Source organism: Aphelocoma coerulescens, chromosome 2 (assembly GCF_041296385.1).
Source record: "Aphelocoma coerulescens isolate FSJ_1873_10779 chromosome 2, UR_Acoe_1.0, whole genome shotgun sequence".
NCBI classification, from domain to species: domain Eukaryota; kingdom Metazoa; phylum Chordata; class Aves; order Passeriformes; family Corvidae; genus Aphelocoma; species Aphelocoma coerulescens.
In genome coordinates this window covers 53,229,314-53,244,392 of record NC_091015.1, presented here as the reverse complement: position 1 = coordinate 53,244,392, position 15,079 = coordinate 53,229,314, and the positions used below count along the sequence as shown (strand labels likewise).

The window sequence follows — 15,079 nt, the reverse complement described above, 5'->3', positions numbered from 1 at the left end:
TCTTAAGATACAACTTTTTAACTGCAGTGCAGTCTTCTAAATGTGGGTGTTGGAAAACACTATTTGGAACGTCTAGAACATTTTTTAAATTCAATCACTCCCATGAGGATCATTGGAAGACTCCTACAAACTGCCTTGCACACCACAAAATCTGGAAAACATAAAACACACTACTGCATGGCAGTAAGGGAGAACATGTTGCAATGTTACTGATAAGACAGAGAACATGTTTTACCCTGTAAATTTCATCCTAACTTGCCTTTATGAGCATACAAAGTCAGAGCTGAGTAAAATCACCCACTTTTACTCTTCAGCATTAAGCAGACAAAGGCCTGTTACTTCTCCCTCTGTTTCAACTTGAAACTTAAAACTTGAAGTTTGGTTTCAAGTGAGAGGCAGAACCAGGAGCGTGGAGTCTACAGCTGACCAACTCTGTGTGCCAAACCAACCTTGCAAAAATCAGCAGGAGGCTGGATGCAGTGACCTGGACAGAAAACAGGGCCCTGTGCTCGGGCAGCTGCAGCAGCAAGGGATACACCAGTTTCCAGAACACGGCACAGACCCTCCACAGCCCAACTCACCACCGCAGGACCTCTGCCCGAGTGGAATCCAGTGTCCAAAGGCGGCAGACAATCATTTCACTAAAACCTTGTGTTTTTTCCTTCTCCTTGCTCACTCTGGATTACCGGGATCAACATAAGCCGGAGGAGGAGGGCCGGCTGCAAACCCGGCATCTGCTCCGGAGACAGACCCAGCCGCCCCGTGTGCCAGCAAAACTCTCTCCCTATCCATCCGCCGGAGATTTGCCGACACAAGGGCAAAGTGGGATTAGGGCCGCGTCAAATATTTGCCTGTCAGCACTTTATAGCGGGGTGAGGGCACGGACACGGGCGGGTGTTTGGTTTCCAGCAGGGTGACTCCGCTCCCCCTGCAGCTGCAGGAGAGGAGAAAACAGAGGGCAGTGCTGATGTGGGCCTAAAGTCAGCGCTCACCAGGGGGACACGATGACACTTCAGGAGACTGGGACTGGGTCTGGATGGTGGCCGACGTCCGCCCAGGCGCTGGCCCTGAGAGACGGCGACCCCCATTCGAGGGGCTCCCAGGCGATGACAGCCAGCATCCAGCCCACCCCAGGCTGATGTGCCCTTGCCATGCCCGCGCTCACCCCACCACTGAGCCCACCCGGGCACCCCCTAAGGCGGCCGGCAACTCTCTCCCCGCTGGGGCTCCTCCCCTCGAAGCCGAGCTCGGCGCCGCAACAAGTGGAAGCCGCCGAAGTTACTTCCCCCTCTCCCCGTCAGCTCCCTCCGCCCGCTGCCGCCTCCCCGCCCCCGGCCCCGCCGCGCTCCCTCGGGGGTGCGCCGGAGGGGTCGCTCGGTACCTGCGCGGCTGCCGCCGCCATGTCGCGCACAGCCGGCCCGGGCTGAGGCTCCGGCCCTCCCCGCCCGACTACAACTCCCGTGAGGCCGCGGAGGGGCCGCCCCACGCCCGGGGCGGTGTCTGGGTGCAGCTCCAGGGGCGCCCGCAGGCGGCCGGGACAGAGTGCTGCGGGGAAAGCTGAGGGGTTTGAAGTGGCTTTGGGAGAGAAGTCGCCGCTTTCGGCTACAGCTGCGGCGTTGGGGTGGTTTCCTCTCGGGGAAGCTGGTGTTTCTGGTGCCCTGACACCAGAGGGTCGCTTTTTACAGAATCACAGAGTCGTTAGAGTTGGGACTGGACTCTGGAGATGCCTGATCCAACCCCCCTGCCAAGGCAGGGTCACCTCAAGGAGGTGACACAGGAACACGTCCAGGTGGGTTTGGAATGTCTCCAGAGAGGGAGACTCCACGGCCTCCCTGGGCAGCCTGTTCAGTGCTCTGCCACCCTCAATGTAAAGTTCTCACGGTGAGGTGAAACTTCCCTGTGTTTTAGCGTATGGCCATTGCTCCTTGGCCTGTTGCAGGCACCACTGAAAAAAAAATTAATAAATTTTTGTCTTAATACTTTTTAATATAGTACTGACTGTTGCTTTTAGGACTATTCTATATGGGTTTTTTTCTTTTTTCTTTTTTTTTCTCATTTGCACATCAGTTCATCAAGTGCTTTGCACAGACAACTGAAGCAAATGTGAAAGTCAGGCATGACAAAACTGGTGTGCAGCAGATTCCCCCCTCTCTGCTCTCACCAGCTGATGAAAGGAAAATCCTCATCCCTAAACTGAAGGGGTGAGAGGACATAGTCTCAAGCTATGCCAGGGGAGGTTTAGGTTGGACATAAGGAGGAATTTCTTAACAGAAAGGGTGATTAGACACTGGAATGGGCTGCCCAAGGAGGTGGTGGGGTCACCATTCTTGGAGGTGTTTAAGGAAAGACAGGACATGGCACTCAGTGCCATGGTCTGATAGACACGGTGGTGCTCAGTCATGGGTTGAACTCAATCTCAGAGGTCTTTTCCAACCTAATTGATTCTGTGATTCTGTGAAAGACATAGGTAGAAATTAGTATGTCTATATAAAGTAAGAGACTGGGAGAAAACAGGTGTGAAACTGGAACAAGAGGTTGCTTCCTGAGACAGGGTGTGGGGCACAGGGTTCCTAACGCTTCCAGCAGCAGGCCCCTTCTACAAGCAGGCTGTTTCCTCTTTTCGGATTTTAACCCTCCCATAATGCATATGATTCTCTGAAAGGACATTTCTTTCCCAGCGCCTGAAATAGGCTACGCTTGTTTTGCACTTGAAGTGCAAACTTGAAAGACTTCCTTTGCTTTTTTTTCCCACATTACTTTGGTAAATAAACCATTTTAAATTAAACTTGTGAGCAAGCAGTTTGTCATCAGTTCTTGCCACAATGCTTGTGACTTTCTTAGCGTCATAAACATCAGCTTAGGCTGAAGATCAAAGCATCAAATTTTCAAGACTGTTGAGGAAATATATGTAGTATATAGTCACTGACATGTCTCCATCATCCTCCACACATAAGAATGACTAAGTGACCTTAAATTTTGGTGATTAATCTTCATCTAATGTATGTTTTTGAGTAGCTCAAAAGCATTTTAGTGCCCTCAGAAATGCAGGTTATAGGGCTACCCATGTTGCAGGCACATGACCTGTGAAATGCTCTGGGATGACTTACATCATTTGGAAGCAACCTTCAGGCTTACTTTTCTTGGCACACTTTGCTGAATCATGCAGCAGTGCCAGGAGCATCTGCTGAAAACGAATGTTTGTTTTCCATTGATCTCTAGGCAACTGGGTGTCTTCCAAAAGTAATCTCAGGGTCATCAGACACAAATAATGGTAAATCAAATCCCATATAATTTCACTGCAATGGATTTTATTTTAAAAATTTTCAAAAAGTCTGTGCTATTCTACTTTTCACTCAGAAATAATCAGTTAGAATGGATTGTTCCTCCTTTTAACTATGTAGTAACAAGCTACTTTCAGAAATACTTAATTATTGATATTAATTATTGCCTGTTTATGTACACATCAATTTCTTCAGAGGAAAAACATGCTGTTTCCAACTAGGTCCATAGCTGACCAGCACTTCTTTAGAATTTTCTGTATTTCCTCATTTCTTAGCAATAAAAGATGTTAGAGATATTTCCTTTTTGGAAGCTGCACTTGGAAAAACCACGTCTGCTCCATGCATGTTGCTTTCCTGTATTTTTGCTCTGATAAAATTTATTGATTAACTTCTTCATAAGCTATGATGGGCTAGATGGGAATTATTTTCAATTTTTCTTTAAATTTTTTTGCAAGAGTTAATTCATGTTATATAATGAGTGGAAGGGCTTTGCTTCCCCTAGGCACTTGAGGTATTTTATGAGAGCAGCTAACCCCCAGCTTCCCTGGTGGATTAACATACCATTGTAGCTAGACTGAACAACAGGCTGCTGTTCATCATCAGAAACCTTCTGTGACTGTGGGGAGAAAGCTTTGGAAGCGCTTTTTGCATTTGTTTGCATTCTGTTTTGAATAGGTGGACAAATAATAGTCAGTAGGTGTAAAGCTGGGAGTAGGCAACATAAAAAGAATCGGCAAAGCTCTGGAAAACATCTAGAAGCAAATATGGCATTTTAGACAAAGTGGCTGAGGAGCTTGGAAGAATATTCTGCTAAATATCAGGTCAGCTTCTGAGACTGACTTCCACCTGAGTACATCAGGTTTAGGAGCTATCACTGCCCAGAACTGGCTGCATTTCACTCGTGTGTGGACAAAGTGGGTACCAAGATTTTGATCTGGTTTGATGCTGGTTCAACTGCATCAAATAGTGTGGCAAAGCCAAGACCTAGACTGTGGACTGTGCAGTTTAAATGAAACAGAGGCCTTTATATACATCTACAGAGGTGTACATGGATGTATGTATAGGCATATGGATAAAGAGCATAATCTTTTTGCCTCTCTTTGCTGGAAGAAAGCAGCATTATTTGGAGGAATTAAACAAACTCAAATATGTTTTGGTTTTGTTACGTGAACAGTTTTTGAGTATGGAGAGAGTACTCTACTCCTCACACATTTCTTTGTCCTTTCTTTCTCCTTGGTTTTTTGTTTCACTGGATGAGCAAGGGCATTTTCAACTGCAGAGTGAGTAACCATAAAGAGAAGATAAAATAGAATTTTATTTACAATTTCAATGAACTCAATATTTCAAAATATTGAGAATATGAAGGCATCCTGACTCAATGAAAACACTTCTGGCAGAAGTGTTCTGCTTTGCCAAAAAGAAGTACGTGTTCTGCTTTGCCAAAATTGCCCACATCTATGAGTCTGATTCTTGCTCTGATTTTGATGGCCACCAGTGTAAGGAAGAGACATTGACTGACTGAAATCAGCCCAATGGAGGATCACAGATGGACAGGGAGTTGGAGCACATGACGTATGAAGACACTAAATTGGCTGGGATATGTTTACCCCCAGGAAAAAAACAAGGCTTAGGGGAGATCTGATGGCTCTGTTCCATTATCTAATGTGAAGACACAGAGAAGGTAAGGAAAAAACAACATCACCAGGTTGCAGCAAAAGAAATTTTGTTCGTGTAGAAGCAAAAACATCCACCATAAGAGTTCTTAGGCACTGCAACAAGGACTTGGAGGAATTATAGAGTCCCTGATCTTGCAGGTCATCAGTTCGACCAGATAAAGCCCTGAGTGACCTTGTCTGGCCAGGGAGATGGAACTTCTGTGAGCAGCACAGAGGAGTGGATCACCTCCAGAAGTCTCTTCCAGGCTAAATTAACCTATGAAAATTCACAATTACTACTTCAATTAAAAATACCTTAACTTTAATAGGTGGTTACCAGAGGCTGAGAACAATAGTCACAGTGTATTATTCGTTGAATTTCTGAATGTTTATTAGTACTACTTCATTGTATCAGGAGACAAAATATCTACATTCTGAGTTATTTTGGTTATGGCAGCAATACAGTTGGGTAATATTAAGAGTTCTTTTTACGTGCTCAGCTACACTGTAACAAAATATGCTCAAGCTACAAACAGATTTAAATAACTTGTTAAAAAATGGGCAGAGCAGGATCATTTCAGTCTTTGTGCGTCTCTCATAAATCTCAACTTTTTTTCAGACAGATGTAAAATATATGAACAGTAAAGATTTCACAGTTGTGTGGCTCTAGGTCAATCAGTTGAATGACAGCTTGTTGAAATGATGCACAAGACCTTCTTGTACTCATGGTCACAGTATTTTCCTCTTGTGGAGCTTTGCTGGTGCCCATGAAGTGGTCCTGGCTTACCAGAATAGAAGAATAAATTAAACTCATTTATCCTTTAAAAGGTTGTCTCTTCAATAACTGATGGTATTCAGTCCCCAGTCCAAAGCTGTTTGAAGCCACACTCATTTCAAATGTTTCTTATCAGGAGCCAATAGCCAAAGGCTGGTCTCCACCAAAACCAGAAAAAATGACAACTTCTCCCTTTCCATGGCTTGTCTGAACACAAGTTGAGGTTCCCAGTGGGATTAATGAGTCTATGTCATATATTTTCACCCCATTCTTTTGCTTTTCCTTAGGTATTCTTGCTTCTGGGTATAATCACAAATAGGATATTGTACTATGGGCCCATCTGAGTTTCTACTTTTTGTGAACTATACAGCAGCTGTGAAAAATCTGTTGTCTGCTTCAGATAATCTTTAGAGATCAAATGAAATAGTGTGGAATCAGCATAGACATTTTAAGACAGATGCCCAAAAAGCCAGATTGTTGCTTAGAACTGTTGCTAAACCATTGCTTTTTTGCAGGTTCCACTGCAAAACTACCTTGGCTTTCTATACAAATGCCGGGAAATTAAACATTCTGCTTTCCAGGGACTTTGTCATTCAGCTACACCACAATAACATGCACTATGTGTGCACACACTGCCTGGGGAAAAAAATACCCTATTGAGCTAGAATGAAGAAGAATATCAGTTTCTCTTAAAAAAAAAAAAAAAAAGCCTAAACATTAATTTTACAAATAAAGCAAGACATTTTTATCCTGCTATTTAAAAAGTCATTTGTTCCTGCACTATAACCTATATAGAAGTTTAAGTCTTCTCAGCACCATGGCAAAGGGAGAAAAGGAGGGAAAGAGCATTTAGAGGCAAATATGCTCCTGCTCTTCTCAGGAGATGGGCTGTTGATCTGCTGCAATCGTCTGAAGTGATATTCAAAGACTGGAAGAATCCTGTGGCAAAGAACAGTAACAGGAGAAAAACTTATATCCTAGTGAAGTATCTGTTCAACAGCTTGTGTTCCTTCTAGGGCTCTCCCAAAGTTTCCATTTCAGACCCAAAAGACTACTTTTACACAGATTGTTTTATGTATACTTATCTGCCAAAAGATAAAAGAACATTTGCCCTGAGAACTTCAGAAACTCTGAGGTCTTGTAGCTATTTTCAGGACAGTTGATCCTGAGACACCCCCCACCCCACAAAAAGACGAATGAGTAAACTGATAAACACTGATAAACTCTGAAAAGCATTAAAATTTGCAAAAATACTTATGTGTCCATTGCTATATACAATCCAAGTATTTTTAGTCAGATAAGAAAGAGATATGCAACACCTTTTATGTTAAAACCTCATGTTTTAATGCCCAAAGGAAAAAGCGATCCTTTTCTTTTCAAAAGAATATAAATGAGAGAAAATCCATCTCACTACGCAAAAAATTGGGAACTTAACACTTTCAGGCCAATGAAGTAATTTCTTGGCATTCTCATCTCTTCATCCCGCTGCAAATACATTTTGTTATTTTCCATACACAGCATGTTTGCAAAGAGTAAATTTATGTCTCTTTCTCAGGGAAGTGCCTCTCAGAATTAGAGGCTATCCATGGCATGCTAAATCTGAAAGTTTGTTCAGGATTAGACCTAATAGTTAGGTCTTGCTTCAGTACAAGGATGCCCCTTCATTCTGGAATTTGTCTTCATAGCAGGTCCTGGGGCTGGAGGCTTGACCATTGCCGCAGTGTAAACACAGACTGCATAACTGTGCTAAGTGCCTCTTGAACTTGACTCCCACAAACACATAGAGCACAGGGTTGAGGCAGCAGTGGGAGAAAGCAATTTTACGGCTGATGTGAAAGGCAAGGTTGGAGTCTTTTGCATACCTACAGGTGGGTGATGGAAAAGTAGTCAGAAAGCTGAGGATGTTGTAGGGTGCCCAGCACAGGAAAAAAGCCACCACAATAATGAGGATGAGCTTCACAGTTTTGTGCTTTCTGCGAGATCTTGCTCTGAGCAGGATTATGAGTATCTTGAAGTAACAGAATACGATGACTCCAAAGGACAGCAGGAAGAGTATATTTCTCACATAAATGTCCACCTTTTTCCAATTCCCATCAGCATAATCACAGAACATGTGCTCTTCCAAGTCTTCTTGCACGGTGGTGTGAATCACCTCAGGAACCACAATTAGTATGCTAACAGTCCAAACAGCCAAGGACACCAGAACACCACAGCACTGCGTCTGGGATCTCAAAGTTGAAAGGGGGTTCACTACAAACAAGTACCTCAGGATAGTCATGAGAGTCAAAAAGAAAACACCGCTGTAGTAGCCAATGGAGAAAACAGCATTTGATGCTTTGCAAAGGAACTCACCAAAAATCCATCCAAAAGACTGGTCCACTACCCAAAAAGGCAGCATGCAGGAGAAAACTAAATCAGAGATACAGAGATTCATGATGAAGATGTTTGTTAAAGACGTAAGGTTTTCATATTTGAATAGGATCCCTAACACCAAAGCATTTCCTAGCAGGCTGAGCAAAAATACCAGAGTGTAGAGGACAGCAGTGAGATAGATGTTGAATGTGAAATAGTCACCCATTTCACAGACGTTGGTTTCATGAAGCTCTTCATAGGAGTAATTATAATCTAAATTATATTCTTCATCCATTTGTCTGTGCAAATCTTGTGCTGTTCTCCAGCAGCTACTTCAAAGGACTGCAACAATCAAACTAAAACTTTTGTGAAAATCAACCCAATAACTAAACTCCCCCTGTGGAGGCTTCTATTTTAAGAGAGAAAAAGCAGCAGTGAAACTAGTCATTTTTCCTGGCTTGGGGAGAGAAAGGACTAATTTCTTCTGATGACTAGAGCATGAACAGGTAGATACCAAAGACTTACTGCAAAACACTCAAATCTTAAATACTTAAGAAGTCAGAAACTAAGATGTTTCTGAACCAAAATGGTTGGTGACAACGGCCAATTACTAACTTTCTACTGTATGAAAGTGCATTGTTTTTTGATGTAAATATCTCAGTTGCCCAAACTTTCAAATATGCTACTGTTTTTTCAGTTTTCTGGAATGGTATCCAACTCCTAAGCACTTCCCTGTATAGATGATTCTTTGTCACCAAAATTCAGCATTGCATAAACCTAAAAAGCTGAGCAGTACCAGTAGCAACAACTGTAAGAACTAGAAAAGCCAGGTTTCTTACAGATTTTTGTCTTGAAGTTTGCTGATATCTAAACATCTCAAAGCCATGACAGAAGCATCATCACACTGGGTGGTCTGGGCACCTCTGTGGCCTGACAATTCTCAGGGATGCAACAGGAGCAGTGACCACATCACAGTCCTTTTCTGAGAGTGCTGCCTCTCTGTCTGTATGCAGGCAAGAATTTAATCCCAGGTGGATGGCGAGTTGAAATTGGCCAACAGGATCAACAGTTAGTGGGACTGGGAAAATGGCATACAATCAGCCTAGTTTCTTTATAAAATTAAGCTAAAAAATAGGTACAGAAAAATCAGTGATGTCTCTGAGCATTGGTTTAAGGTCTAAATTCACTTTATCCTAGAAGAAGGCTTTTCTGCAACACCATGTTTGGATCCTGTTTTGACTGAAGCCAGTGAGAGACCTGCCACTGAGTTCCTTCAAAGTACAGTTGCAAGAAAGAAACTCCACAGCTTGGGCCAAAGTTGTGCTAGTGCCATTTTCCTTTTTGAATTAGTGAAGGCAGAATCTGCCTGCTACAGGCCTAAAAGGACATGCTGCCTTTGGAGGACAGGAGAGCTATGTCTACACAAGGAATGCATGTCAGGGAGCACTTCTGGCTGCTAGAATTTAATGCCTTCCATCGGGGTAGGTGGTTCAGGTCAGCCAGAATGGGATACAGGCAGCACAGGACAGGGACCATCTATCCAGTGGCTTGTGGTCAGCAAGTTTTGGAGGCAAGGGATGTGTAGGATTCAGTACTGTGACAGCAAGTGGCCCTGGAACATTTATCACCAGAGTGACAATTCTAACTAAAGACGCTTGTGGCCTTCAGTCTGTATCACACTGCAGTTTTCAGGCACACAGGATAAGTCCTTGCCAAGGCAGTCATCCTCTCTGGTTTTACATGATAGCACAGACAACACTTAAGCAATTAATAGTTTAGATTGAGGTCCTGACCATCATTGTGTCCTGTTTCAGCTCATGCTGGGGTATGCTGCTCCTTAGCAGCTGTCCTAAGGGAGCAGAGAAGCCTCTTTGTGAATAATCAAGGTTCTCCAAGGATGAGAGGATAGTACTAACCAGTGTCTTCATCATTTACTCTCTCCTTCCTTGCTGACCATTCAGTGACAGCAAGCCTGAGGGCAGGTCTGCCCACAGGCCAGGAGCTACAAAGCCAGCAGGGCTGCTCCTGATCTCTGCCACAATTTCTGCTGGCCCCTGATGCAGGACCCTTCTCACAAAGACCTCAACCCTGATCCCTGCCTCTGCCTGGGAAGTGTTTTGACTTGCACGTCCTGTCCCTCATCACATCATGTTATTCTGCTCTTCACACCCCTGCTGCAGGGTAGGCAGTGGTAAGAGAGCAGATATCTGCTGGGGAGCTTTGCTCACCCTCCTGCTTGCTGTCGGAGCTGAGCTGAGCAATACTTGCAAGGCAGAAAGCACCATTTTGCAACGGTGTTTTATGTCAAATAACAGTTAGGTGCCAAAAAAAAAAAAAAAAAAAAGTGTATCAACACATCTATTTTCTTCACAGTTTAGATGATAAGAGATGGTAAATATTTTCTACAGTCCAAACAGTCTCCATTTTTCTGTGTCCATCTTCCCCAAGGACACTGATGCTGAGTGCGTAGGCATTTGATTCATGCTGGCAGAGAGCTGTGATTGGAAACCCTGTGAGTAACTCTTGCTATTTCCATCTCCAAATTTTCATATGCCTTGGCATCCTACGCACCTGACTCAAAAGGCTCTGTCTTGCACTTTGGGACGAGCCAGAGGAACGCTTTTTTACATGGGGCCAGCTGTCCTCCCTCTGATTTTGTGTCCAGCATTTCCAGAGAATGTAGGAAAATGCTTCTGTGAGGCAGCTTGTTCCTGGCTGATTTTTAGTACTGCGAAGTTAGCTCTTGGATAATGCCACATTTCACAAAATAAGTTCATTCATCATATGCCATCTTGCCTGATGCAGGCTCCATGGAATTACAGGTAGAGGCTCCAACCTACAAATCATCAGACCTTGTGGATGGTTGATCAGGATTACATGCTCTGATATGATGTTTCCATCATATCTTCCAGCTGGGAAGCCCTCCATCAGGTCAGTGATGGTAAGGAGAACCTTGCAGGAACCTAAGGCACTTGGATCTTTTCCTTTTTACCTCAAAACTCCTTAAATCATTCTATTGTATTTTATCTCCCCACTTTCAACTCTACAAGTAAGAAATGATGTGCATTGATTTTCAGTTAAGATATATGCAAAGGAGATAAAAAATGATGTGATTGAATCAACAGGCTGAGAATGTGTCAGTGTCACACAAGAAATACAAATCATGCAACTGTTTTGTGAGAGCAGAAGTTGGTTGAAAAATGGAAATTACCGTAATTTCAGTTGTCAGGACAAATAGGAACAGAGGAAAATCACATCGCACCGTTTAAAGTCATTCCTGCCCTTCTGAAGGACACTCAGCAGGGCATTCAACATTCATTTCACTCTTATCCAGAAAAACTGCTTCTGCAGAAGCTTTCATTTTCTAGCAGGGCTGTGCTTTGCCTTGGAGCATCTTATCAAAAAAGGATTCTAATACAGAAATGGGGGAATGATATTACTAGTGACCTCCAGTTCCACTTCCTTCTTCTCTGAAAATTCAGTCAGACTTCTGTCAGCTGAAGGTACATATTGTTGATCATTTTATTTCATTTTCAAACTGAGCATTTGAAAGAGCGGCTGGGAGGAGTTGTCTGCTCACTTTGCAGTCAGTGGAGGGAGGGAAAGAGGCACTGGCAGGAGCCACATCAGCCCTTGCTGTGTGCTCTGCCAGTCTGCTCCCCAGGCCGAGGCAGCTGAGACAGCCCCCTTTAAACAGATTCCTGGCATTTACGCAGACAAACTGAGGTTAATCTCATCTTAATTGGAAAAGACAAGGGGAGTGCAGTAGAGAGAAGCCCCCTACTATAAGACATGCACTGATGATATTTTTTATTCACTTCATCCAAAAAAGCCTCTGGGCTTCACAGCTTGTTCTCCACATTTCTCAGGAAAAAAAAGAAATTAGATGTTTTTGCAGGCTGGTTTACACAGGCAACAAACGTTGACACATACAATAAATTTCTGTTCCCCATAACTAAATTTATCTGGTAGCTCCTTCCTTAGCCAATCTCTTGTTCCAGAATGAGATAGGAAGAAATAATCCCAAGTGTGACCTTTTCTGGCAGCAAGGGGCTTTAGTTTTTAAAACAGGCTTATGGAGCAGCAATTTAATTTAAGGAAGTTAAAACACATTAAATAACATTTCTCCTTCCCTAAGTATGATTGGTATCTGTCTTGGAGCACAGCCTTGGAGTCATATGTAGGAGGTGGACAGGAAAGTCCTGGGAGTCGTGACTGGCCCATAGACTTGGTCCAAAGCACAAATGTACTCTGAACAGTGTGGTCTGTGCTGGTGGATGTACTTTTTGTCTGCTTCAGAGGAGATTTGCACATGGTTACAAATTCTACCAGGACATGGGTAAAGCAAAAAGTCAAGGTAAAGTGAAAAGTCGTTTGGAATTCCCTTGTCCAATTCAGTTTTGCAAAGCCTCAAGAAGCCCAGTTCATCAAGGAATCTCTTACCCTATTTTTAAAGCAAAACCTTCTGTTGGGTTGGGGTCATTTTCTGAGACCAATGCTTCCACTTGTGCTCCATGGGTTTCACAGGCAAGTACAACACTCACAGTCAGCCCAGAATCTTGGTGACCTCCTGCTCCCCCTGCGCTCTGCCCCCCAGTCCTGGCCATCAGCCCTGTGATAACCACAGTCTAGGGAAAGCAGAAACATCCCAAACGATGAGCCTGGAAGCCATCCTGAAACACACATTTGAGTTCAAATTGACATGCTAGGTCAGCAGCCCATGGCTTGGACAGGTGCACCCTTTGCTGGGTTAAGAACTGGCTGGATGGCTGGGCCCTGAGAGTCATGGTGAATGGTGCCACATCCAGTCACTAGTGGTGTCCCCCAGGGGTCCGTATTGGGCCCAGTCCTGTTTAATATCTTTACTGATGATCTGGACAAGGGTATTCAGTCTACCATTAGCAAATTTGCAGTTTTATCGTGCTAAGGCTGGCTAGAAAGGACGTGGTGCCAGCAGCTGGGCAGCAGCTGGGCAGCAGCTGTCCAACAGAGCACAGGCAGGAGCAACCTTGGCCAAAGAGGATTGTGTGGAAGTGGAGGTTGGTATCTTGCCTGTGGTTGCCTGCAACAGGCTTTGTGCCAGCAGGATTGCAGCTCTGGGTATTCTCCATGCTCCCCCAGGGCAAGGAGAAATCCAGCCCCTTAATTTGGCTGGGTGGTGCAAAGGAGAGCATCACTCCCTGCTTGCAGCCAGGTAGGGTTTGGCCATGGTTTTCCTGGTAGTTCATGCAGGGATGGATGAGTAAGAAATTCTGCAGATAAGAAGTAGTTCTTTGGGTAATAATTGTGTTTGAGGAAACAGAAAACAGGAGTTTTCTGGGATTTTTTGAGTGGAGAAATTGTCAGTTTGTTTCTACAGTTTAGACAAGTGAGAGTTTAAATGGATTTTTTGCAAGCTAAGAGCTTGCACTGATCTCTGTATCTGACATGTAATTCTGATTTTTCTTAATAGCAGCACTCCTGCCAGGCCCTGAACACCAGCCCATTTCTCTTTTCCAGACGGCAGTGACATGGCATACCACTTTCCCATCTGCTCCATAGAGAACATAATTGCTCCATTCTTTGGCCGTGAAAAAGAGCATCACTTTGTTTGTTAGTAGCTGGGTTTCTTGGCAGTTGAAACCGAGCAAAACCACTTCTTATTTTTCTTGTTAAAGCAGAACATATCTGCAGGTTTCTGCTGCCAACAGAATGTTGACCCCTCCGCATCTCTGAGTGCAGATGTACACATATCCTCCTGATGATACACTGGAAGATGGGGCTGTCCTTAAGAGATCTCACCGGCCACTGCACTATATTTAAATAGCAATCTTAGAGCTGAATAAGTCTGTTAAGTAAAATGTGTGTAAAGAAGCTGACTCTATTCCTCCACAGGTTCTTACAGGCAAAACCCAAAAACTACTAAGACAAAGGAGCACATCACAGTTTTGGGAGAAATAATCTCATATCTTTCTCCAAAGCTTAGCAAAATTCAAGCCTCCACATAAAGTTCATGAACTCATTTTTATGGCTCAGAGATAACATGAAGAACAGGGTTGTATTTTTCTACAGAATTCCATTCTGCTGGTGTATTTAAGCTATATGCACCCTTTTTTTTTTCTTCCAGGAGGATTATGAGCCATATGTCTAAAGAATTTTTGTACCACATCTTGGGTGGGATTTCCAGTGTTCCTGCTGAGCCCATTGCTGCAGGAATGATGCAGAAACAGATGGAAACTGCGCTGACAGCCGTTGATGTGACCAGTATGTACAACGGGGTGCTCCCCTGCTCCTGAGGCTCCTGACTGCAGCCCTGGGATGTGGCCTGGGGAGAGGTAATGGGAGCAGCTTCAGCATCTGTGTGTGCAAGCAGAAGGAGGTGTGTTTTCCAGAGAAATGGATGAGCAATATCGCTGCAAGGAGCCCAGCTTTGTCGCAAAGTCTGTCCTCGGCCCTGGCAGTACAGCCATGATCTGTTTTTATTGACTATGAAATGGGCTCACTCGTATCAGACCATTCCCACTTCAGCCATTCTGATGCTGAAGTCCCAGAGACTTGCAAGGCTTTAGCCAGAGGGAGAAAGAGAAAGGGAGAAAATCCTACCCACTGAGCCATGTTTGCACAAAGCGAAAGGCTGGGTGTAGTGTAAGGAAACAAAAACATAGAATCATAGAATGTTAAGGGGTTGGAAGACACCTTAAAGACCATCTAGTTACAACCCTCCTGCCACAGGCAGAGACTTCTCCCACTAGACCAGGTTGCTCGATGCCCCATCCAACCTGGCTTTGAACACTGTCAGGGTTGGGGCATCCACAACTTCCCTGGGCAACCTGTGCCAGTGCCCCACCGCTCTCAGAGTAAAAACTTTCTTCCTAATGTCTAACTGAAATTTCCCCTTTTTCAATTATTACCCATTACTCCTTTCCCTATCACTGCTGTTCCTCATGAAAAGTCCCTCTCTGACTTCCCTGTAGCCCCCCTTCAGATACTAGAAGGTTGCTATGGGGTCTCCATACAACCTTCTCTTCTCCAGGCTG

General features: G+C 44.1%; 2 protein-coding genes across 6 annotated transcripts in view; both read right to left on the bottom strand.

Annotated features, from left to right (window-relative positions):
• FYCO1 (FYVE and coiled-coil domain autophagy adaptor 1) overlaps positions 1–1,463 on the bottom strand; it is a 46,013-nt gene extending 44,550 nt beyond the window's left edge. For all 5 annotated transcript variants that reach the window (XM_069007478.1, XM_069007479.1, XM_069007480.1 and 2 more), the window contains exon 1: positions 1,382–1,463. The gene's annotated coding sequence lies outside the window, so the exon portion shown is untranslated. The remainder of the gene's footprint in view (positions 1–1,381) is intronic.
• A 4,963-nt stretch (positions 1,464–6,426) lies between these two features.
• Positions 6,427–8,358, bottom strand: XCR1 (X-C motif chemokine receptor 1). The gene has a single exon (XM_069005844.1). It carries the CDS (start codon positions 8,356–8,358, stop codon positions 7,354–7,356), a length of 1,005 nt encoding a protein of 334 aa, XP_068861945.1. The 3' UTR covers positions 6,427–7,353.
• Between the last annotated feature and the right edge of the window lie 6,721 nt (positions 8,359–15,079).

Bases quoted from the DNA above. Each gene is read 5' to 3' on its own strand.
- XCR1 (XM_069005844.1), bottom strand. From the start codon at position 8,358: ATGGATGAAGAATATAATTTAGATTATAATTACTCCTATGAAGAGCTT.